This window comes from Calidris pugnax, unplaced genomic scaffold (assembly GCF_001431845.1).
Source record: "Calidris pugnax isolate Ruff unplaced genomic scaffold, ASM143184v1 scaffold250, whole genome shotgun sequence".
NCBI classification, from domain to species: domain Eukaryota; kingdom Metazoa; phylum Chordata; class Aves; order Charadriiformes; family Scolopacidae; genus Calidris; species Calidris pugnax.
In genome coordinates, this window is record NW_015090984.1 from 1,516,553 (window position 1) to 1,543,146 (window position 26,594).

At 42.6% G+C, this 26,594-nt stretch overlaps 1 protein-coding gene across 1 annotated transcript in view; it reads left to right on the forward strand.

Moving 5' to 3' along the window:
• LOC106894837 (neuronal acetylcholine receptor subunit alpha-7-like) overlaps positions 1–26,594 on the forward strand; it is a 54,504-nt gene that overhangs the window by 11,385 nt on the left and 16,525 nt on the right. The window contains exons 2-7 of the mRNA XM_014953791.1: positions 4,809–4,948; positions 16,014–16,058; positions 17,726–17,835; positions 20,193–20,272; positions 22,816–22,983; positions 25,026–25,220. Of these exons, the coding sequence (XP_014809277.1) occupies positions 4,809–4,948; positions 16,014–16,058; positions 17,726–17,835; positions 20,193–20,272; positions 22,816–22,983; positions 25,026–25,220 (738 nt within the window). The remainder of the gene's footprint in view (positions 1–4,808; positions 4,949–16,013; positions 16,059–17,725; positions 17,836–20,192; positions 20,273–22,815; positions 22,984–25,025; positions 25,221–26,594) is intronic.

Genomic DNA, 26,594 nt, shown 5'->3' on the forward strand with positions numbered 1-26,594 from the left:
TGACATCAGCCAGTAGCAGTTTAATCTAATATAATTGCAGAGTCTCAGTAAATTCAAACCCGTTTATAGATACCATGAAGGTGCACAGTCAGCATGAGACACCATCTGGGCAAGCCTCATTAGAGGTGATTCTTCCCTTTAGCTATGAATCCACACTTTGTCCAAGTTATTGACTTGTTTCTAGGCTTGCTCTGAGGAGATCCCTGCAATTTTTTTTTACTATACAATTGTCCAATGTTTAAGTCCTAACCTGCCTGGGACATCACAACATGTCTGCATTTAATAAAGAGGATGATGTCTCACATGCAGACTGTGTGTGTGGGAGGAAAAGACTCAGAAGCTCAGACTGTAAGCTAACTGCAAGATGACTGGCTTTATTTCCTCTTGAAATAATTGAAGACAAGCATGTTGTAGTGGAAAAAGAAGCTAAAGGACAGAGTTTTAGATACATTTCAGAAATAAGCCCATAAGGAAGCTGTCATCTTCTGTTTTCTTACCGCAGGTTCTTCCTTCACATGACAGGACTCCCTGATCTGGGACAGAGGATACCACACTACACCACCCTACCTGGGGATTTCCCTGGTTGCACAGTCATGCATTTGGAGGAACCCAAATTTTCTTATATCTCCTGTTAGAGGAAGTGGTAGCATGCTGCAATAGAGAAATAGCTCCTAGGTGGGTTACTTTAGTGTGAATTCCCAGCAATTCCATCCTAGAAAAAAAGGTGAAATTCAAATATAGCATGTATTCCTAAGAGATCGGTAACAGTTTATAGCTCATGTTGATCAATTGGTGGACTTCTTGCAGACTTCTTCGCACATGCAGAAGCATGGGAGAAGTTTCAGAGAGGTATTTAAGAGTTGACTGTAGTCCATTAATATCATGAAGAGTCCACAGAGCTCTTCACAAAACCACCAGAGGATTGGTTGCCCAGTACCTCTCAATTGCCTGCAAACTTGAGTATCACTTTAGGGAACCATTTCAGATTGTTCAGACAGTGAAGCTTGAGGGCCAATCTAGTCCTTTGTCTAGTAACTACATGTCTCCTTTGTACTGAGGAGCCCAGAACTGGACCCAGCAGTCCAGATGTGCCTCATCAGTCCAGAGTAGAGCAGAAGGATCACCTTTCTTGACTCAATGGTGAGGCTTTGCCTGATGCAGCTCAAGATTTGGTGGCCTTTGCTGCAAGGCTGCATTGCTGGCTTATGGTCAACTTGGTAGATCCCGGGGCTTTTCTGCCAACCTGCTCGCCAGCCAGTAGGCTCCCAGCATACCCTGATGCCTGGGTTACTCCTCCTCAGGTGCTGGACTTAGCACTTCCTTTCATTGAACTTCATGACATTCCTATTAACCATTTCTTCAGCTTTCAATGATCCTTCTGAATGGCAGCAAAATCATGTGCTGTATCAGTCACTGAAAACCATCTGAAAACTTGCTGAGGGTGCACTCTGTCCCATTGTTCATTACGATGTTAAGAGCATTGGCACCAGTATCCACACCTGGACTACCCCACCACTGACTGCTTCAGCTGGACTTTGTGCTGCTGACTACAAACCTCTGAGCCTCACAGTTCAGCCACTCTGTAATCCACCTCACTGTTCACTTTTCAAACCTGTAAGACACAGACAAATGTCTACAAGGATGTTCTTGGAGATGGTGTCAAAAGTATTTCTTAACTTGAGCTAAACATCATACACTTCTTCCCTCAAATTTTAATGACATTGTATGATTTCCTACTGCTTTAAATATAGTTCAGAAATTAAGGGGACACTGTCTGAGGCAGTGGGATATAAAAGGCTCTCTGTTTGTCAAAATCCTTTATCTAGAAAGCTTCATGACCTTTGCCAGTTACTCATACTTTCCTGTAACATACATAGGCAAGTAAGTCTGGCATTGCTTTTAGGAGACTGACAACCTTAAATATTGAGATCCAGTTTCCAGCCTAATTTAGAAGATGAAATAGTGCCACTGCTTTTGGTTAGGTTTCTGTGACTGAGTGGTAGGCAGTGGTAAATCTTAGTCTACCACTACTCCTGAGAGATGCAGACTTCCCCATCACCATCAAACACTCCATTTAGCACACAGAGATGTAGTGTCACAATGCATTAGCAAAACATTAGAGAGGAAAAAAGCACAAATCTCTCTGAAGTACGAAACATTAAGTATTTGAAGATAACGATTTAAAGCGAAAGTCTATGAAAATACAAGTCTGACTTGTCACACACCTCAGTTCCTTCTCCAAAGTAGCAGTAGCAGGGAGATGTCAGTGTGATTAAACTGCCCAGGGCTTTGTGATAACAACAGCTGCCATGGCCATTTGCCAGGAGACCCCAAAGGCTCCACTGCTTCTGAACCTATGTAATTTTGTAAACAAAACCATGCAGCACCATATGTTGTCACCAATGCCAACTCACCAGGGTAAGAACAGATCAGCTAAGGCTATGTTAACAATTTCAGAGACAAGAGGCCCCAAAGCAATAGGATCACATTACAGAGGGCAGAGTCAAACAAAGGGTGGAAAGCCAGGTGCGAAATTGCAGTACTGGGCTACTTCAGCTCCTGAAGTTTCACAGGAAAAGGGGCCAGGCTTCAGCATGGTTGGAGCATATACCGCGAAGACAGCTTCCTGAAACACACAGCAAAGGGTTATGCTCAGATCTCACCGAGTCAGACCTCCCTTGGGGAGGGGGAAGCTGCTCTAATGCACCACAACAGTAGTGGTACCAGGGCACTGTAGCACCCCAGCCAACTTCCAGAGTCTGGTGAAGGGTACTTTTCCATTGTAAAAGCTGAGGCAGACAGTTTTAAAGGAAGGTTAAAGGCAAATATTACATAAGTACTCAAGATAAGAGCAATAGAGCAGGCAGTCATGTCTTCCCTAAAGCACAGGAGCATGATGGGGGGTGGAGGGAGGTGAGTGAAAGGACAGCAAATTTGCTCAAAACACAAAGCGTCGTTCCAACATATAGTGTTTTTCAGTGGTTTCCTTTCCACAGAAGGTTCTTAAAAGGGAGTCAGGGTCTGCAGAGGCACTGGAAAGCAAGGACTAAGGCTGTAACAGACAACCTAAGTCACTACCTTGCAGGGAAGTTTATTTAAGCAGGTGAAGGGGAGAAACTGTGGCCAGAGCTTGTCTTTGCTGATGGTGAAAACATAGCATCCAATACTGACATGTCAGCAAGGGCTATTGGGGCAGTGCTTACAGCATCTGCTCCTCTGGATCTCCATGATCATGTAATGTATTACACAGGAGAAGAAAGGGCCCACGAAGAGTAATTGTTGGTGTAAATTACCAGAATGAACAAAAATACTCTTCCTCTTTGTTTACTAGGCACTGCCATACTGGAAGGCTGCAAAGCTCCCTTTAGTATCAGGAAAACTGAAGACAACACTAATTAAACAGTCTTATAAACTGCTTATAAACTAAATTTATCATTAGCTTTAAAAGACATAGCTGTGGTGTTGGAGAGCAGCTCATTCCAGGATTTCAAGGTTTGCTGAGCCCAGTAAGAGTCTGGAGAATGAAGAACTGGCTTTTATGGGGTTTTTTGCATTGTAAAAAAGATATTAATCATAACTACTATGAGAGAAGTCCTGACCTTCATGAGCAGAGCTCTGCTCAAGAGTTAAAAAAAAACTTAAAACATAGAAACAGAGAGCTGTAGTCCAAAGTAATAATAATTTAGAGTGCAGATTACCTGCCGGGGACTGGATTTCTACAGTTGGGGGAATACGCGCTCGTGCTGACAGGACTGGTTTGCCCTCAGGGCAGCCCATGACCCTCTGTTAGATGCAGCTCTTAGGTAGAGTTCAGGCTGCCACTGACCAGGACGCCAACACTGTTTTGGGCGATCCAAGTACCTGGGCAGTACATCACATCAAAGTGCTCACCTTCCCGTGGGAAGACAGTCAAGCCGTCTTTGCTACTGTGCCACATCCATGGTTGTTGTGGAAAGGAAACCTGGTCACACAAGTTAGATGAAGGCTCTACACACCCTGCCCAAAGCTGGGGAACTGGGAAATCTTTCAATTTAAGCACAGACTGAAATTCTGCTAGTCTTTAACATGCTCATGTGTTTGCATGACAGCTTCTGTGTTGAGGCTGTTTCTGGTGGAATCTGAGTTAAGCCTATAATACCAAAAATTCAGTATCATTTTACATACCTGTCAAATATTCTAGTCTTCGTACCAGCACCTCATTAGGTGTTAACAAATTGTGCTGCCATTGGAAGGAAAAAAGGCAAGGAAACAACCTGAGGCACAGAAAGACTGCCACACAAAACTGAAGAGGCTATGAAGAAGGCTTGTTACTGTTTCCCCTGAGTACAGAAAAGGACCTGATACATCAACTCCAAGAAATAAGAATATCTGTTAATTACACTGGGTAAACATGCACTATATCGAAGTAATGCCGGTGCTGGCTACAGCAACCAGTCTCTAGGAAATAAGAGCAAGCAAATAAAAGCACTCTGACCGCATTTCAGGAATTTGTCTAGTGGTTTTGCAACTAAATCTCCACTGACCATCAACAGGAGGGACATCAAGGCAGGGGCATATTTACTGAGAGCCCCAAAGGCTGTTCAGCAGTTTCTCGATGTTAGTAATGAGTTAGAGTGTTAGTAGTTGATTTTTTTTAAGAGGTCATCAATCATGTATGCCTATATGTGTATGTCACACCCATGTGCAGAATTTTGGGGATTATCTTGGAAACTGCTTTCAAATTCCAAAGCTAATTAAGAGAGAGTTTTCAATAGAACAAACAATGGGGACCAGCCCAGATAACAGATGCCTTCTTTCTTTTCCCCCAGTCTCTCAGCAGGGTGAAAGCCAGAGACGCTTGTACAGAGAACTGCTGAGAAACTACAATCGTCTTGAGCGACCAGTAGTGAATGACTCCCAACCCCTTGTAGTCGAGCTCCAGCTTTCTTTGCTGCAGATAATTGACGTGGTAAGTTACTTGCTATTCTGTTCTCTACGGCACCCATTCAGCATAACAAATCTGATGTCCTGTGTAGGGACCATACTTTTCCTCTTAATCAGGCTATTAGAGATGAAAGCAGACTGTCTTTGACTAAGCATCCTCCCTAAATGCTGGAGCACATGCTTTGACACTTTGGAGGAGCGAATATCCTCCTCAAAGCACATCCATCTCTGATAGAACATGAGCTGCAAGGAGATTAATTATGTAGTTCTGATTTATAGAAGCCATGTGTTACTACAAATTATTAATTATATGTTCTGCTTAGAGCGGGATGCAATAACTGAAGACCATGTGCAGTGTTCAAAGCAACCATCACTGCATTTACACTTTTTCATTAGGCATTATAATGGCATTGGCCTTGTCTCCCATCCTGCCTTTAGGATGCACTGCAGTTGAAGGACCTTGCCCTGAGATGAAGTTAGAGATATGTAAAAGCAAAACCTGGAGGCACTGCCCTCTAATTGTCTTGAGTGCAACATGCTTTTTCGGAATTGGAAATTTGACCCATGGAAAATTTTAACATACTAATCCAAATCCCTTTTTTCATCATGAAGAGGATTCTCTGTGATAAACCATGATATACAGAGGGAATTTCATTCATCTACAAGGAATAAACAGGCCAGAAGAACAATTTTGACTACCTTCACACTGTTAACACAGCAAACAGCTGAACACATTAGCACTCTTTCCTCGTCCTACCCTTTCTTAGTCAGTATTATGGGCTGGTTTCCAATACCATACCACTGTAGGGCGAACAAGAACTAGAGAGAGAGAGAGGTGCAAACTTTTGTGCAATTACAAACCAGACCTGAGTATAGGGGGAGAATCAGCTCCCACAGCCTGCTGGCCACACTTTTTTTATTGCAGCCCAGGATACAGTTGGCTTTCTGGGCTGTGAGTGCACATTGTTGGCTCATGTTGAGCTTCTCACCCAGCAACACCTCCAAGTCCTTCTCTACAAGGCTGATCTCAATCTATTCTCTGTCCAACCTGTATTTGTGCTTGGCATTGCGGTGACCCACATGTAGGACCTTGCAGTTGGCTGTATTGAACTTCATGAGGTTCACACCTCTCAAGCTGTCCAGGCCCCTCTGGATGGCATTTCTTCCCTCCAGCATGTTGACCACACCACACAGCTTGATGTCTTGGGGAAACTTGCTGAGAGTGCATGCAATCCTGGTGGTCCATGTCACTGACAAAGATGTTGCACCAATCCATGAGGAACACCACTCATCACCACTTGGACATGGAGCCACTGATTGCAACTTTGTGAGTGTGGCCATCCAGCCAATTCCTTATCCACCAAGTGGTCCATCCGTCAAATACACGTCTGTCCAATTTAGAGGCAAGTATGTCACGTGGAACACTATCAAATGCTTTGGCCAAGTCCAGGTAGATCATGTCTTCCTTTATCTACCAATGCTGCAACGCCTTAGTAGAAGGCCACCAAATTTGTCAGACATGATTTGCCTTCAGTGAAGCTATGCTAGCTGTCACCAATGACCTCTTTATTTTCCAAGTGCCTTAGTATAGCTCCCAGAAGGATCTTGTCCATGATCTTGAGAGGCACAGAGATGAGACTGACCTGTAGTTGCCTGGCTCTTCCTTTTCTCCCCTCCGTAGAAATGAGGATAATATTTCCCCTTTTCCAATCAGCAGGAACTTCACCGAACTATCACAACTTCTCAAATATAATGTATAGTTGCTTGTCAACTTCATCTGCCAGTTTCCTTCAGACCCGCAAATGCATCTCATCACCTCCCATGGACTTGTGCACCTTCACATTTTTCACAGCAGAGGAAAAACTTAATTAATTTGCTTTCTAGGCCATATGTTTCCTCAAACTGCAAATTTAAATGTACAAAGAGGAAAAGAAACCAAGCAGTCAAGTAGCAGAAGTATAAAGAAGAAAACCGTGGCTAGACAAGAAATATATCACACGTTCATTAAAAAAGCCTCTGAATAAAGAGCTTGATTTTAAAAAGAGTGCTACAAGGCTGCACAATGCTGCAAAGATAATAATAAATGCCTCAAAATCCCGTTGCAAAAGCAAACACACCTCTGAGGTTTCCAGTAATTACTGTTTTATTGCCTTTCAGAGGCTGTACACTGCTAAGCATACACATTAGCCTCATGCAAGGAGTGCCTAGCCACTACGCTGTCCCCACCAATGTTGTCTTCTGCAGAGCCACCACAAGAGTCTGTTAGCCTCGCTGTATGACAAAGTCCCATAGTACTTTTCTCCTCTGCGTTCACCCTGCCAGCTGCCACTGACCCAGAAACCATCCCTGCAGCTGACAAATTGTTTAAGTATGTAACACCACATGGTTGTTCAGATGCTCATGTGGAAATTTCCTTCTTTTTCAGAGAGCATAACGATTAGAAAAAGGGACTGCGAATGCCCAGTGTGAAGCCATAAAAATACTGGAAAAAACCCAAAACCAAAGCCTGAACTACCCATGAGTCATTGTCACGGAATCACACATAATCACAGAATGGTAGGGGTTGGTAGGACCTCTAAAGATCACCTAATCCAACCCCTCTGCCAAAACAGGTTCATCTAGAGCAGGGTGTACAGGATTGCGTCCAGGAAGGCTTTGAATATCTCCAAAGAAGGAGACTCCACAACCTCTCTGGGCAACCTGTTCTAGTGCTGTCACTCTCCAATAACTCTTTCCTCATATTGAGATGGAGTTCAAGTTTGTGCCTGTTGCTCCTTGTCCTGTCACTGGACACCACTGAAAGGAGTCTAGCCCTGTCTTCTTGATGGCTTAACCTGACAGCTCTTGCACTTCTCAAAGCCAAAAATTGCACCATTTTACTGGTGGTTTTTTTTTTTTTTTTTTTTTTTTTTTTTTTTTTTTTTTTTTTTTTTTTTTTTTTTTTTTTTTTTTTGCCTGCAACAACCTCAAAAATGCTATTTCTAGAAAATGTAGTATGTACTATTTTGATTTGTGTGTAAAATGATTGTATGTCTTAGGGCAAGCAGGATCATCCCCAAAATGATCACATGCTTGCACATGCTGCAGAATTGTTTCTGCTGCAGTGTGTCAGAGCTCTTGACATGTTTGGAAAGCAGCAAGAAAAGATAACAGAAGAGTTTAGTGGGGCAACAAATAGCAAACATTCATGTGTTCTCCTGCAAACATGGTCTGTGCCTTGCTCTGCAGGGAAACCAAGGGAAAAGATCTACACATACTTTCCCAGAGCTCTCAGATGCATTCATTACCGCTATAAGAATACTAGCTTAGCAGCACTACAGTTTGTATCTTCTCTAGCAGAAAGTTATCAAACTTTTGGGGTCAAGCTTTAGCTTGCACTAGTTTTTCCCTAAATTAGGGACTGCGGCCCTGAAGGGGTTGAATTTTTTTATTATGGGTTGGTTTAGGGATTTTTTGTGGAAATGTTTGGTGAGAGAACAACTTTTACATGCAGGCATCTCTTCAGATCAGAGATGCCCTCATCAGCCTGCTCAGTTTCCGGGTGATCTGCTCCTCAATTAGCAGGACGCTCAAAGCCAGTACCCAAGAGCTCGTGGGCAGTGAGCATTTTGCTGGAGAATTCTCAGTTTGAGTGAGAATTGCCAAAGCTAGAGGCTGCCTGTCAGTAGACTCTGTGCCAAAAGAAGGCATGAGTAAGACAATTACCAGTCCTGTGGTACCTTCAATGTGACACAGCCCTCATAGTGCCAGTTTCTTTACATAAGCTCTGTCAGATTTTAATACCTTAACAGTTGTTTTTCATGCTTTTAAGTGCTTTTGTTTAGTAAGCTGCAAAATAGAGAAGGGCCATGTTAAATGCCACCGATTTCTGAAAACAGCTCTACTTTCTTATCTGAAGATGTGCTCATTCATTCTGGTGAGTATTAATGTAGCACAGGCTCTGTTTCCCCCTTTGAGAGCTGTGGCTCGAGGCAAGAGTTGCCACAGGGCTACGAGGCTGACAGTCTGTCTGTGGTCATGCCAGTGGGGCAGAGGAGGGTGGCAGCCAGCCATGCTGGCACTGGATGCTGCCCCAGGGGCAAGCCAGGCCTTCAGCTTCCTAACCATCCCACCCTCTAGTTCAGAGGCTTTCTAAGGCTGGTTCTGCAGGTGAATTGAACGACCAGACAGTTCAAGGGTTAAATATCTAGCTTGAATTCACCTCTCCCTTCCTAAACTGATTTTACAGCAGACAGGTCATCCCTTACCACCCTTCATCCCAGCACAATCACATGTGCAAATCTCTGTGCGGTGTATTCTGTAGCAAACCCAGATCAACAGACAAGTGATTCAAGGAAACAAATATAAATATGCCACTACACATAAGCGCCTGTTCACATATTACTCCCGCTATAGTATATAGTATAGTAGTAGTATTACCTAGATTAAACCATAATCCTGATAGTACATCCTGTACTATCTATTATTTAACCATGTAAGCTTGACCACTCAGGACTGAAACACAGAGTGTATGAAAGAAGTAGTAAGGAAAGGATTATGAAGCAAGTATTCTGAATTTTGTTTTATCACAAAACAGTGATAAATGCTAGAGAGAAACTGACTCTTTCAACCCTCCTAGATTAAGGTATCTTTCCTCTCTTAATAGTGCCTTTGCATTATTTGTGAGCTACCTGCATAGCCTTTGCAGACTATGTTTACTGTGTTTCTACTTGTATAGACCTACGCTACCAAAGCATGTATCTTTCCATGAAGTTTTTTCTTCACCGGAAATTTCAGTCTCATCTTGCAAGAGCAAATTCAGTGAGACTAGAATACTGAGAGTGATGGAAAATGGTGTAACTGAGAAGGAAAAAAGAATAGATGTCATTATAAAAGCTGAAAAATTAGTAATTAGTGATCATGAATTGCAGTAATTAAAATTCCAGGCAGACCAATAGATTCACTAAAGTTGAATCCCAAACTCTCTCTTCAGGTCATAAAGCTCACTTAGTGTGAACAATTTTGAACTCTGGTAAGAAAAAATTAATAAATTGTCCTGTTCATTAACATGGAATTTGAAAAGTGGTAAAGCCAGGGCTAATTGAGACATGACATTTTTTTTGGTTGCTTTCTAAATGCCAAGCATTATAAAAAGTGTCAGTCTCACTAATGCAATTAATCGTGCAACACGTGAGTTTCCTAGCACAATGAAGTTAGATACTGAATTCCTTCAGGGGTTTTGAGACGTTGTCATCCAGCTGGGCATTTCACAATAACTAACAATTTTTTTTTCCTGCCTGGTGAAAAGGCTGTACTATACTCTTTGAAGATGTGGGAATTTAGATCTTGAACCCATGGATAGTCATTAATCTTAGACAACTGATTTTAACTATCAAGGATTTGTAAGAGCCCTTAGTACTTTTAGTACTTAGTACTTTTACATCAGGTCTTCATGGTGCACAGGAGCAAATTTAGTTTAAAGTGAGATTTTCCTGTTAATTACTGAGGAAATTAGTAGCAGTGGCATGTAAACTCTTCGGAAAAGCATGCAGCTGCTTGAAATGGAAAGCATTTTCCACATGTCCTTCCAGGAAAAGTATCAGGGTCCCCAGAAATCACAGACTTCTCCTGGCCATGCCTTATTGTTGCCAGGGGGCTGTGGAAGCTAACATGGGGCAGGTGGACTGTAAATGGTCATGTTTCTAAAGCCACCAGTTGCAATGAAGTAGTTAAACCAAAACTGTCAGGGTGACCTTGAACACAGTATTTCTTAGTTTCTCAGTGTTTGGAAGGGTAGTATTTTAACACTGTCTTCTCTGAGCATAACTCCTGAGAGACAGTGACATCAGCTCCTCAGCAAAAACCCTCTAATTTTGATTCATGATTACAGGTTTTAAGACCTCACTTAAGTTTTGAAATAGGCCTGTGGCTCTTTACTTTGCTCTGCTGTCACAGCAGCGCGTGAATATAAGAAGAAAAAGGAAAGGCAGCCTTGCAGATAGCTTGAGTGTGAATCTCTGATAGGTACTCTTCCCACTGCTTTGCATGTGGTTTCAAATACCAAAAAAGGCAATGAATAATAAATAACTGAATAACGATTAGTGTCTAGTCCTGTTTATTGAAACACCTGCCAACTGTGCACAAAACACACAGAGGGCTATTTCAGGATGAGGTATCCACCCTGGAGAATATAGAAACCAGCTACATCTTATGTGTGGATGACTTGGGATTTTAACGGAGGACTGACTGCTTTTGGGTGGTGACATAACATTCTTTCCCCCAGGGGGAGAGAATCAAGCAGGTACATCAGTTCATCCAAGCGGTCAGACAGCAGAGCTGTGCTGGAAAGCCATGTGAGGCCTCTGACACAGCTCCTGGGATTTCCATGAGAAGCATCTGTGAAACAGTGTGACAAAGCTGGTGTCTTTGATTTCCCCAGAAGCCCATAGTAGTGTGGGGACAGGGAGCTCCTGGAATTTTTAGACCTTTGTTGAAGGACTTGAGGTTAAACAGTCTCAAAACCAGTCTGTAAGTGTGACACAATTCACAGCAGTCCTGATCTTCAGGCACTGCTGAGAAGCTGCATCTTAGAAAAATGAAATTAGCATCTTAGGCAGACACCCACAGCCTCAGGCTTTAGCTAAAGGTTATGTCACATGTGCAGATCAAAAACAAGTCTGCCTTTTTAACCACAGTAGCAGTGCAAATTGGAAAATGTGGGCAAAATGGCAGGAAAGACACAAATCTGTAGGCATGGCAGCCTCTCAGTCACCTCAGTGAATGACTGGGACAGCTGACTACTCTAATGCATTTTTTCATTGGCATTTTTTCCCTTGTTCCTTCCTCCTGTTTCCCATTCCCATTCATGTGCATTCCCATTCACCTTTGGGGAATGCACATGTTCAGTACTTCCTGCAGCAGGTTTTGCATCCAGGCGTTTGCATTTAACATCCATACCAAGCCACTGGTTGGTCTCTGGCATACGGGAGCCAAGGCCTTCACAAGGAATACCTTTCACAGACTCTGGTAGCCATGAGGCTCGAGGCCTGAGGAGCACAGCTGACATCCTGGCATTTGCAGGCTGTTCTCACACAGCCCCCTTTTGAACACTGTACCCCTTCCAGTACAGGGTTCTCTTAAAAAATCCGCTCTCACCACAATTGTTTGCTCCTGGATCTGTGGGTTTGCAAGGGGAGGAGTGGAACCTGATGGCTGCCAGACCCTCCAATGTGAGGAAACTACTAAGAAAGCAAGTGTGCACAGGGCTGCTGTAAACAGCAGAGAGGGGTGCCGTGATGCTCACCCAAGAGTACTCTTCTGGGGAGTAGAACAGTGTAGGTGGTTAGAGGCAGTGAGACTAGACAGCCTCATGCTGCTAACCAGTACACATTGCTCTGCTTGTCCACAGTGGAAGGACACATGCCTCTGCAGGATAGGAGAGTAACCACAAAAGGCATGACCTCAAAGAGAAGTCAGTGGCAACAGATGGGAATGTGGCTCAACCTTAGGTGAAAAGCATTTATAAGACATCTCTAACCATTAACAGGAGAAAAGGTCTGAGCAATGAAGTGAGAAGAGCAGGAGGGGGTGGGTGTTTAGCTACAACTGCTTAACTATAATTTCCTTGGATTGACAATACTGGTCTGGGCACATCACCATCCTGATGGGGAAAGAGAAGTTCAGCAGATGTCAGTGGATGTTTGTTCGTTCTCTGTTATTCCATTTTTGTATCTCTCCCCAGCATTTCCTTTTGGCTCTGGCCCAACCCCACTGATTCCTGTCTTCATCCTGAGGGTGCTTTGTTAAAGGCATTGAGATTAAGTACATAAGCATCTGGTATCTCTTCAAAGTTAATATTACCATTGCAGTATTTATTCCAACATTTTAATGAGACCACTGAAATATAAAGACTGCCTGCTGCAGTTGTAGAAGCATTTGGAAGTCTCATCAATTCCTTTTGAAGCTCTTGATCGAAATCCTGTGTAGTGACCAATGCCTCTGCTAACAAAACTTCCCAAATATGTCTCTTGACCATATCTATCCTCTTATTCAGGCACATAAACTGTGTACAAAAAGGGGAAAAAAAAAAAAAGATAGACTACCGAGGCAGCCGCTTATGGCATTTGGTGACCTCTGAGAGTTACCTGTTCAATTTGGGATCTTTCTGGTCAGTGTCTTGCAGGAAATCAATGGCTGATTCAACTCCCAGTTCTGTGGCTCTGTGAGAGGGCAAGAGAATTAATGATAACAGTCACTCACTTGTTAACAAGTGCCTTGCTACAGAGATGAAATAATTGTATAACTTTCATTTTTTACCATGTCCTATGACCCAGGTAATTATGTGCTGAAGGCAGTTACATTTTACCTAGTTATTGGCCTGGTAAGGGGAAATCTACTGGCAGTGATGCAAAAGGCAGACAGACCTGCATAAATTGTAAGCTTTGGATTGAGACCAGGGAAAAGAAAACCAAACTAAAACATTCACATGTCACACCACGTGCACTAGAACAAACCAAACACTGTTACTCTCTGTGGGTCAAAGGTGGCTATAGGAATAAGCAGATATCCAGGATAGAGGATTAACTGGGGTCAGGCTGGAGATAGAAACAGGAGAGAGTGACCCAGATAAAGACAGGAAGGATTTAAAGAACAACTGTTGCACTAGCTAGTGACTAAAACATCAGCTTTTCCATCATTTTTGAATACCAGAAGCAAACTGATTTCTCTGACCTGATAATTTGCAGACCAGGGAAATTGCCATGGGAATGCTGGAAAAGCCACTCTGGGGGCTAGTCATCTCCATCCTTACCTGGGATCTTAGCAGGATTGCTTGGCTGCAGTGAGAGCTGGGAGCTGAGAGGCCATGAAACACAGAGGGGAGTTCAGAAACCTCCCACAGAAACCTTGCACAGGAAAAACAATGTGATGGATTACTCAATTTTTCTCATGGCAGGAAAGACATCCTCACAAATGAGTTTAAATCCCTCTGCACAAACCAATGGCTCACAGTTAGGGAACCAGCTCCAGCACTTCCAAAGCTCATTAACTACTACTTAGGCAAAGCAGTACCAGTGAGCTCTTGGCACAGAGGAAGGTACACACTCTCATGGTTGTCTGTGTAACAGACAAATATGGTCCTTCTTGTGCCCAGGTACATGCACACAGTTTACAGGTCATGATGAAGACAGCAGGAAATGTGATTCCTTTGCAGCTCTGGAAAGGCAAGGCAAAACTATTTCCTTATAGGATGCAAAGCTACATGGCTCAGTGAACCACTACACCTGCAAAGATGGAAAGCATCATAAACACCTCTGTCCTTAAAAGCCTCTTGCTCTCACAGGCAATGGATTCAGACTCTAGACTCCCACAGCCCTCACCTCTTGGGCAGCCCCAGCAGGAACTCTTCTTCTGGCCAGGCTCCTCTGGGTCCTTGTCTAAAGTGTAGTTAGAATGAGAGATACACCTGTACAAACACCTGCCCAGTGTAAAGTGAGCTTTGCTGCTCCTGCAAACCAGGCGCTTCTGGTGAACTCACATCCTTGTTTGGAGAACGTTCTCTTCCTTCCTGTGATAAGAAGGTGCAACATGTTGATCAGTGCTGACTATGAAAATAACAATTTCTTTGTTTTGCTGTCTGTAATGCCAAACTCCCTTTGAAAGTTCAGCAGTCTGAAGGCAAACAAGAGAATAGACTGAATGGCCATGAAAACATCCTGAAGTGACATTCCCTTCCCTCTCTCTTTAAGGTGAGACATTGCAGCCCAAAGAACTGGTTAGACTTTGTACTTTTGCTGATTGTTATCAAAAGGCAGACGAGGAACACCATTCAGGGCATGAGTATGCTATAGACAAAAATGTGAGAACTATAATACACAAGCTTTCCTTTGACTGCAAAACAAATCTGTGAATCAAGACACAGTGAGAACAATAGCCCTGTGGAAAGGACGCAAAGCATACCCAAGATAGTATGTTTGATGCTACTTGAAATACATAGCTGATAATTCAAAGCTGGTTAAAAATGTCATTAGCATCTGACTTTGAACAAGGAGATCACAGAGATGTGACAGGGGAGCAGGTAAGAGCAAAGGACTGTTTTGTGAAGTACAGAAGTTAGCCCTAAATGTTGTCCTTTGCAGTCCGTCAAGTATAAGCTTACTATGTCAGTTAAAATGGAGTTTTCTTGTAAATCCAGGGTCAAACATCAAAGGCTCCTGAAAGGACACAACGGCATATGCGAGAAACCCATAAACCTTCCAGATCTACATTGAACCTTAATGTATCCCCATGTGGCTCTCAGGTAGCCAACAAGAAGAGGCAGGTTCCCTCTTCCCCTTCCCTATAGCATGGTAATGCAGATGGGGAAAGTCCCTCATTTTCCACTGAAAGGAATGGCCTAACTGTTGCAGCCCTGTAACCTTACCATTCTGGTCATGGTGTTCAGGTTTATTAGGTAGTAAGCTGAAAGACTTTGCAAGGATGACATTGTCAGCTAACAAGAATAAAACAGTTATTTATTGACTAGTAACACAAAGTATCACTAAGATTTAATGAGCAACTTAGATGAGCATTGTGCTTGCCATACCTTGGAGACACCAGAGGAGTCACTGGTGGTCAGCCCTTCCCTCTCAGCCTGAGCTAAGCTACACAGTGTTGGCTTTCCATTGGAGAGCATTTCAGCATGGTTTCACCATTGTTTTTCAGTGGCAGCAAATACAATATGAAATCTGCCCAACTACTGGAGTAGTATGTACTGAAAATCATATTGTTTAACCAACTAGCTAGAAGGGAAAATCCCACGCTTTTGATAAGCAGTCAGATTGTTCCCAGCAAAATAAGAACAATTTTCTATTATTTTTGGCTTCTGTTGTCGATCAGTTATGATAAATGCAGGAGGCCTCTAGGTCAAAAGGTAGAAAAGATCCGTTATTTTCTGGGCTGTGCAATGCAGTTCAGTGATTTTATACTGAGCTCACAATCTATTCCAAAGTATGTGTTTATTGATCTGGAGTCTGAGTTCTCCAAAAGAAACTCTTCCATCTGTCATCAAACTGTACTTTGACTCTCACCTCTTTTTCTCTTCTATTCCTTTTCCTTCCTCCTTTTGTTCAAAGGATGAGAAGAATCAGATGTTGATCACAAATTCTTGGCTGCAGATGGTGAGTAACATGGGTCAATAAAGGAAAAAAAACCCTAATTACAAGCTACTGAATGTCATTTCTTAGCTGAAAAGCAAAATTACTGTCTTTTAACTTGTCTATAATGTGAAACAAGCAGGTATTTTGAGTCCTTTGAAATTTCTCTAGTGCTCCTTGTAGCATAGAAAATAAAATGCAGACATTAATCCTTTGGTAGACCTGTTGACCTTTGGAGGGTGAAAACAACTGCATTGTTAGGCCAGTGGATGTAGAGATTTAATAACAAAGAGCCTGAAGTTAGGGGCCCCCATAGCTGAAAGAGACATTCTTCAAGGGCCTGAGGTCCTCTCCAAGGCAAGTGATGGAGTCTTGTTGTGAAGGAACTAGACACCCAGTAAGACCAGGCAGCCTAAACTCATGGCTTCTGGAAAATCCTCACCTCTGTCTGCACAGGGGAACCAGGGGTGATACTGTGGAAGGCAGGGCACAAAACTCCCCAGTATATGTCCCTGAGCACAGAAGTGGTACAGCCACACCAGATCACGTGGGGACTGCTTGGGCTGGGTTGTGGGATGGCCAGGGACAGCAAGCAGTGCCATGTTGTGCTGCTGCTGTCAGTGCCCAGGCTACTGCCTTCCTCATGCTTTACAAATGTCATCCATAAACATACCTCCTCATTTTTCTGCAACCTGGTACAGCTGGGGAGTGACCTGCGCTAGTCCTGCAGGATAAGTAAAACTTATCTTCAGTGAGGGCTTTTGGGGAAGGAATTTCCTGTCAGGTCTGCTGAGAGATATGGTCTTTCCTTATGACGTGTAAACTGAGCTCCTTAATGGCTTGTGCTCAGTCAAGATGCAGCTCTGGAGGGAAAAGCCTCTGGGAAACTTGAATGGTTGAACTGAATCTGCTTTGACTTTTAGCAGCCAAATACTGTCTCATGTTAATGATGTCAAGTGAACAAGCTGCTCCTTCCTCAGCTACCTGCTGGGATTTGCAGCAGAAATTAGTTGTTTACTATTGCAAAAACTAACCCAGACCAACCTATAGAACTAGGGGATTGTTAGAAGACAGCCTATGGGTGTCTCTTACAGAGGTGTTTTTCAGTAATAGCATCGATAACTGTTTCCCTTGCTGGTCTCCCACAGAGGAAGTCACAAGGCTCGGCACCAAAGCTGTGCCTGTACCTTCCTTGAATTAACTGTGTTAGGGTGGAGGAGAGAGGATCAGAAATAACCTCTTGGGATACAAAGTTAATTTGCCTACCCCTCAGAACAAGGTAGATATTAAAATAACTATCCAACAATGGTAACAGATTAAATTATTTCCACCAAAAAGGGACTTCAGGCAGTGATCCACACATCATTGGTGATATCCAAGTCATTCAAACCACCTCAGCTCAGAACAACAGTGCCTCATGGAGGTGCCTACTGCCAGTGTTTCTGCCAGCCCACCAGAAAAGGTTTGGGATGTAGAGTTTAGACATTAAATTAAAATACATTTTATAGCATTCTGTTATCACTCTGTGTACTCCTTTGTATATATGCCAACATTTCTTAAGAATTAAAGCTGGCCGTTATACTATTATCATTCTAATGCTACTAGCAAAATCCATTTTCTACCCATAATATTCCAGACAAATTAGAAGAATTTACCCGCTCATATAATCTGATGTATGTATTTGCCAACAGTCCTGGGTTGACGTTTACTTGTCTTGGGATCAGTATGAATACCCAGGAGTGCAGAACTTGCGATTTCCAGCTGACCAGATCTGGGTACCAGACATTCTTCTGTATAACAGGTAAGTGAGATGTGCAGCAGATGGTGGGAGCCTAGAACTAGAGCATTAAATGCTGGAATTCAGCCACGCTTCACTGATGTTCTGTGGTCTTAATCTTGAAACAGTCAAAAAAAAAGCAACTAAGTGCCAGCTAATAGATTTTTCTAATAGCCATGCTAAGTCTTCCTTGCTGTAATTCTGCAGATGTTGTCTTTACCTTTTACTAGTGAATGCAGAAAAAACTGTCCATATTATCCTTATAATTACCATGGCTCTCCTGGAAAATTATTATCACGTCTGTGCCATATTGTTCCTGCCTGGAGTAAACACACAGATTTTCTTGTTCCTGCCTGGAGTAAACACGCAGATTTTCTTCTCACTTTCCTCATCACACATATTTTATAGTTTTCCCCATCATTTTTTTTCCCTCTGAACACTCTCTTTATCTGTTTTTTCCTCCTCCAGAGCTGAGTCCAACTCTCTAGCAAGCACCTCTGCAGTGTTCAATGGAGTGCATCTCTCTAGAAAGATGTTTTCCAGGACTAGGGGATTTTGGGTTTTTTCTGACTGTATTAATTTTTGATATATCGCAAGCCTCAGATGTTTTACTTCAGCACTGCTGTCTCACTGGATTTTCACTGGTCTGTCTTTCTCTGAGTTTTAAGGATAATACTTTCTAATCATCCAGACTGAATTTCATTCTCTTGGTTTCCCTTGCTCACCAAGATCCATTTTTCCCTGCTAAGACTTCACTACAAGATATCTGAAGAAGGCTTGGAGTGACCTGAGTTGTTTTAGAGCTCTTGACTTCAGTTTTTACTCTTCAAAGTGTCTATTCCTTTCCAGTCTCTAAAAAGTAAGCATGTAGCCTGGTCTATATTACTGTAGTTTGATTATAATAACATGACTTGGCAAAGGCTTTCTGAAGTTCAGATATATCACCTGCCTCCTCTTACTCAGTTAGTAAGAAAATGAGGTTGATTTGATGCAGTTGATCCTTGACAAACCTATGCTAGCTGTTTTCATTCCATTTTATTTGTAGTTGTGTCTGTAATTTCACCCTTAAGAAAAGAATAATCAAAGTTCTCTTTCATCTTACCTAATTCACTGAGCCCTTCCCTGTTATCCACAAGCTCTCACAGACAATTTTTAATGCTTCAGAGGGTATTTCGGCCAGTCCCTTCAGTTCTCAGGAGTAAGTTTCTTCAGTCCTGCCAACTGGAATCTGTCTTATCTACATTTATTTAACCTGTTCCTCCCCTGTGCTGCCCTGGTGCCCTGTCACTGTGCGAAAATTAATTGTGATGAGAAGAGTGAAACAGAGATGGTGCAGCTGTCTAAACCCTGTTGTTTCCTTTCTTTCCACAGCAAATAAAGAATCTCTCTGGTCCTCAGTCTTTTCTTTTTTTCCTTACATTTATAAAAACCTTGGTGCCTATTAAGGCACCAAGTTATCACTCATTCTGCACTTAGCTTTTCCAACATTATTCTCTCCATTTTGTGCTGGGGGCAATACTTACAACAGATAAATCAGACATGAATAAAGAGCAGGTCACAGGAGGAAGAGAGGGTCTGAATTTTACACATCTGGTTGTGAGACAGGGTGCGTGCAATGGTGTAGTCATGCCACATAGACATGCACATAGCCATGACAGGCAAGGCTGTAGATCGTCATCCAGGGCAACTCACTGTAGTTAATCTCTTCCCCAGAGACTTTCTGGACTGAGTCCTCAGGCCTCCTCAATTCTTGTCCTTGCCCAGCTCATTACTTCCTTATTTTTATCAGAATTTCTGGAATCCTAAAGATATGCTATGTTTTGGTTTCTGCTCTTAGAGAGTTAATTAATTTTTTTTCCTACTAACCCCAAATTTAAAATAACTCCTGAGTGCCTTCCTCCACTGCTTGAAGCAAAGCCTTGGCCCCTTTGCAACCTAAGAGACTACAGAGAGAATTGTCACCTCAGGCCATGATTACTCTTGCAACAGAAACCTTGGTAACAGATAACTTGATTTACACTGTGAGCTGCCTGATTCTGACAGCAGCCTCGGAAAAACCACAGCATCCTTACTGTCCAGCCTTTGGATACAGTCAGTGTGAAACTTTTGCTCCTTTCACTTCTGCCTTTGTCCTGAGACATCCAACAGCTCTGTCTCTCACTTCTTTGAGGACACTGCCGCATGCCTCAGTGCAGACCAACACTGTCTATGAGAAGCTGAGATTCTGATTGAGGGTGGACTCTTTACCCAAGGGTAGGACCTTAATAAAGACATTCTGTGCATTGAATTCAGCCAAAAGATTATTTTTATATTGACAGTTACTACACCTTAACTCAAACATCGGCTTGCTTTTTCTTTGTTTTGTTTATGCTCTGTTATAGTGCAGATGAGAGATTTGACTCGACATTTCACACAAATGTGCTGGTGAATTACTCTGGATCCTGCCAATATATTCCTCCAGGTAGGGCACAGAGTGTGTTTCTTTGTTTTAAGTCAATGTGTATCTTTCAATAAGTACAAGCTGTTTTCTTTCATTAATTATACCAAGGTGTTTAGAAGCAGCCAGTGGAAATTTTGTAAGCTGTGTAATTAGGGGACAGATGTACTGAAATTATTTAGCTCCATTATTAGTGGTGTATTTCCACCTCACAAATCAATAAATCACTTTCCTGAGCAGTTTGCTTAGAACATTCAGAGGCCCAAATGAGGTGTTGTCTAAACCAAGTGGGTGTGCACCCTCACATCACATTTCATGTCCAATCTAATTACATCTTTCTTGAGATTGGAGACACAAGTGACCGCAGGAGACCTCAAAAGCTGCACTCCCTCTGCAGTGAAATCATCCCTGCCAGGATGAGGCTAAAATACCAGGTGCAAAGGCACACTGAGACTGGCCTCAGCCAGCCAGATCCGAGTCTCAGCCTGCTTTCCATTGTTATCGCCCAGCAGCCAGGACCTACCAGCAAATACAGAGGTTATCCCCACAAGGGCTTACTGTGGCGGACAAGAAATAGCCAAACTTTTTCTGTCACAGCTTCTGGTAGACTGATGCCAAGCATGTTCACAGGGCCATTGGGGAACAAGTGGGTCTTCCCTGATGTCCGAGTCCTCTGTTGATACCTCACCCTTCTTTAAGAAGAAGGGTGAGGTATCAACTGGTTTCACTGGGACAGACCCATGCTTAAGTTTGCTCTCCAGGCAGCAAAAAGATAGAGGAATAAAACTGGCATGTACCAGAGCAGAGCCTTCTCCATCCTTCCAAGTAGAGAGGTGATGCAGAGGGTGCCTATATGGCAGATCTGGTGTGAACTGGCAGATCTCCTGGTGAGCTGAATCCAATGATGAAGAATTGGTTGCCCAAGGAAAAAGTAAAGAGGAAAAAGAATAATGTAAATCTGCCGTGTAAAGAAAAGGAAATCCTTTTTAACAGAGATTTGAGTGCTGGCAAACTCCTTTGCAAAATTTTAGAAGGGAAAAGTTGATAATCTGCCTCCTGACTGGCAATAAGGGCTCACAGAAGCCACTAAATTAATTAAGACACTGAAAGAGTGGAAAAGATTATGTTTCCAAAGCTTCATGAAAATTTTATTTCCCATGGCTCTGAGTGCCTGCTGTACTCACTGCTGCTCTCCATTAGAGAAAGAAGATACTTGGAGGGGGAGAGAGAAAGGACAAAAAGGGGAGAGCTGCCTGCTATTAAGGAAAGGAACCAAACCAAGATTCTGGAGAAATTTGGAGAACATCGTCTATGTAATCCATCCAAAAATGGATGGCCATGAAGTTGGGAGTCAGATCTCCCACAATGTAAAGAGATGAATGAAGTGAACCGAGCCACCTAGAGCAGCACTGCCTGTGCAGGGATGTGATCTTGCACACATGATTATGATAGTCCCATCAGCCTTTGCAGCAGAGGGCAAAGACAGTATTCGAGGATCTCTGTTTTGGGGGTTTTATCTTCAAATGGCACAAAAGAATTTACTGCAAAACACAAAACTGCTCAGTTAGGTGACTCATGGCTGGGACATTGCGTGGTGTTTCAGGGAGCACATAGAAACCGTTGTAAACAGACAGGGTAAGTGCAGCATTGGAAATAATTTTCAAAAGAAGTTAAAGCTGTCTGTCTTTCCTTCCCACAGTGCCTCTTAACTGGCCAGCACACAATGAGGTGCTGAGATAAGGTTAAGGCTGCAAAGCCATTGGCCCATATTGTGGTGAGGGTTCTCAGGAATGACCTCTCTGCTTTGCCACCAACTGCCAGTGATGCAAGCTGTGCAGATCATCTTCCCAACACTCCAAGCCCTCCATGCTGTCAGCTGGCTGGGGAAGTCCCACAGCCACAGCTTTGGCCCCCAGAAGAAAGTTTGGAGCACCCAAATTTTTTTTCATTCCCGTCTCAGCTGAGTAACAAAAAAGGGGAAATAATTAGTTTGCAAAAATACACAAGCACCAATCTCCTAAACTGCTTAAAATGTCACATGAATTAGTGATAGTGGACTAGACACATTCAGAGTAAAATTCCAGTCCCAGGTTAACACACAGAAGATAAAGGCCAGCACCAAGCAAGGTTTAGCGTAACAGTGTAATTTCAAGGGACTGTGAGCCTAATGCAGGGCCTGAAAAAGAATTTATTTCAAAGAGCTTGTCACAGTACTTCCAGTCACACTGCGTGGCCACATATGTACTCTATGCTCGTCAGGCCCTGCAGCACTGCTTGTGATCTGCTGGTGCTAGCCAGCCACAGGAGGCAGGCTCGGCTGTTCCTGGGTGACCAGAGTGTTCTGGGCAATCTACGTCAAGGATGCAGTGAAAGCTCGAGGGATCTTCACTGGGCCCCATGAAGGGACTTTGTTTCACTCATGGCAGAATCTTCCACCTGCACTAGTTGTATGGCTAACCCATGAGAACATCAGACAGGCTTTTGGAGAAGAAAATTGCTCATAATCAGACAGATAGACATTAATTGCACCCTGCAAATTCTTGACTTCACCGGATTTCTGTTTACAGGCATTTTGAAGAGCACATGTTACATTGATGTCCGCTGGTTCCCCTTTGATGTGCAGAAGTGTGATTTGAAGTTTGGCTCCTGGACTCATAGTGGCTGGTTGATTGACCTGCAGATGCTAGAGGCTGATATTTCCAACTACATCTCAAATGGAGAATGGGATTTAGTGGGTAAATAGGCTGGTCTAAAAATTTTCAGTTGTCTAATTTTCAAAGGCAAACTCCAAACATATAGAAAAAATCAATCCTACTGAAACATGAAATACAAATATCAAAAGTTTTTATGCAAAAGGCAGCAAAACGGAAACAAACCAAAAGCAATCCCCCAAAAAACCAACCACCAAACAAAAAAACAAAACCAAAACAACCCCAAAAAAACAGATCAGAGATAATTTTTCAGATGCATTCATTGAACTGTATCTGAAACAACTGTGTTCTGAAGCAATTGCCTCAACTAAGGGCATATGTGAAATCTACTGAGCAATTTGTCAGTACTAAACATGAGTGAATCTTATGTATGCACATGGAAGACTACTGTCACATACACTCTAACACATCAGCCAAAAGTTGATTGTTTTAAAAAACACTATTTAAGCAAAACTGGAATGAGCTTTTAAAGAGGTGAAGCTCTCTCACCCAGAAAACCATCAAAGTGTTGACAAGTTCATCATAACTGCAAATGACTGCAGTTCAGTATGTCTCTTCCCCTTGATGCTTTGGAAGATACCGGTATTTTTAAAAGAGCTTCTGGTGAGTTATTTTGAACTAATTTATTCAGATGCAAGTGAGAAACAAAGCCATGAAAATTGATAGAGATTAGACCATCCTGAAGAGAGCTTGCAGAAGGAATATTTCATCTTCTGGTCTAGAAATGTAGACCAGGAAATAACTGTCACTGACAAATTGCATGCAGTAGTTTTACATTACAATAGTAGTTTTACATACAATAAGAAGTATCAGTATTCAGTTTAAAGAGAAGGTGAAGGACACTGCAGGGAAGTCCTTCTAAAGTCTGTCCATTTCAGAGTGCTCCTGACTTTCCAGTGTTCCTTTGTAGCAGTCATTTCTGTCGAAAAAGTTTGCATATCTGATTAAGGGACTGAGCAGTCTGTGGTTTATCTGCCTTCAATCCCGAGCAGGGGTGGACAAAATAGGTCCTTATCTAGCTCACACAGCAAAATCATTAACATCTCAGGCAAGCCATGGCCATGCCCTTTGTGGCGACTTCACCACGCTACTACCAAAAGATACACGTTGTCACATCTTCTTTCATTTGCCCAGAAACAAAAAAATGGGGTGAACAACAGTGTCATAAAAAATACAAGGTGATGAGTTCTTCCATCTCACCTGACTTTTCCTGTACTGCTGCAGTCCCTAGCATGCAGCATCTCAGGCTACTACTGCGTCACTAAAGTACAACCTGAAGTACAGCTATATTGGATAACTATGTCTCTTAATCTTCTGCTATGACAGACTTTAAGCTTAATTTGACACCCATTTTGAAGAGTAATGCACATCCTGTTTGTTTCTCCTGACAAAACAAAGCAAATTCGTGTAAGACAATGACAGAAAAATAAGAACTGGTAGCACTTGTCACACCAAAAATGTGCTGCATGGGCTAGTGAACAAGAAATAGGTGGTTTTCACCCTTTCCTGGATCCAGTAAAGGACAATACATGTTTTACTGGCCACTGCTTGCAAATCTTCCCTTATTAAGGTTGGGATGTTCAGAACTGTTTTGATCTGGCTCAGGTTAGTTTTCTTGGTTAAATCAGATTCTAAAGACTAAGAAGGCATGAAAATAAACCCTAGAAAACACAGAAGATGGACTAGAAACAGCAGACATCTTGCACTATTGCCTCAGATATTGCCAAAGACACTAGTACACTGAGTTACATTGGCTCATTTAACCCTATAGTGATGTATTTCAGCTTTCAAACAACATTGAACTGAGGCATATTGTCCTTTGTCCCCTTCAATCTATTCATCCATGTGTACGTCATTGGCCACAAGTGGTACAACATGAATTTTGCCTGGTAACTGATTAGGGAGTGTCTTTTCTCTCTCACTGATTGCCACAGGACATCTTCAACACACAATGGGGGGCAGAGCTACCACACATTGGCTTATATAAAATCAGGTCATAGCCCATTGCAAGATGACTCCCAGGAGTCCTGCACCTCTTCCCACTGCTCTGATTTCTCTGTCTATAGGTGTTCCAGGAAAGAGAAATGAGTTGTACTATGAATGCTGTAAAGAACCATATCCAGATGTGACATATACGATCACCATGCGCCGACGCACCCTCTACTATGGCTTGAACCTACTCATTCCCTGCGTTCTCATATCCGGCTTGGCATTGCTTGTTTTCCTTTTGCCAGCTGATTCAGGGGAGAAGATTTCTTTAGGTATGTGCTAAAGAATTAACTTCTTTCAAAAGCACTTCCTACAAAATGGAAATGAAATACCTCCTGGTAAATAAAGATTTCCCTGGACGAGTAGTAGATGCATTTGTTTGGTTGCAGAAACCAGGGTTACAGCTTTCTGCATGCCATTCACACATCATGCGCTAAACACTTCAAAATCATTTGGATTTTACCCTAGGATGAATCAGAACTTGGTGGCACAGGCAGCAGTGATAGTACACTGTCATCCCTATTTTTCTGTTCTTTAGTATGTGCCAGAGCTTTTCACGGCTGGATTAATTCTGGGTTTTGTATAGTACATACTAAGACAAATAGAGTGAAGAGTTATGAGCAGCAGCAGCTGGGCACTGCATTTTCATCTTCCATGTTCATCTCCCAAAGCAGCAACCCATGAGTACATCGTGAATGCAAAGCAGTGGCAGCCAAGGAGTCACCATCCCTGGATGTGTTTAAGAGCCGTTTAGATGCAGTGCTAAGGGACATGGTGTAGGGGATGACTTTGTAGAGTAGGGTAGATGGTTGACTCGATGATCCCAAGGGTCTCTTCCAACCTAGACGATTCTATGGTTCTATGATTCTATGAAATAAGATTTACTGTTTTGTGTGGAGCCAAGCCAGGAGGGATGCTTCCAAGAGAAGACAGAGGAAAGCTGGAAAGGCGAGAACTTAAGATTTGTGCCCAATTCCAATCAGGACAGAGACTTATAAACCATATGAAGTGTCCTCATTTTTAGTAGAGCAATCAGGGACCGGAGCAGCCTGTCTTACAAGAAGTAAAACAGAGGCTATGGGGAAACAATTTCTGTCAATGAAAGACAGGCTAGAGACAAGCTATCAGTTACTAGAGTTATTAGAGCTGAATTACAATATTGAAACAAACAAACAAAAAAATAATACTCATGCACTGACACTGGGATTTCTGAATACCAAGGTGGTTAAGTTTAGCAGCAGCTTTTCCAGATAGAGAAAAACCAAAAACCTTCTTTTAAAACAGGCTGGAGTTCTTTGGACGGTGTTAGATAATATGCAATAGCAAAAAAAACCTAAAGTCATGTCTATGCAAGTCTGTCCTAGCCCTTAATAACCATCTGGGATGTTTTTTTGCCCTATGTAGTATACCAATTCTGCAAGTTTCATTTCATTCAGCAGGAAAGATTTCTCCATTACTTTAGGAGAAGCAAGGATTCGAGTCTAAGAGAGAAACGTGAAAAGACAGCATATAAAGACACATCCAGAAATGCTTTCACTTTGTGGATGTTCTTATCTGCACTGACAGTCCTGAAGTCATGGGTTTGTCTTAGCCACAGATCAGGATAAGGTTATATTTAACAGCAAAGACATCAGAGGAGCAGCTGC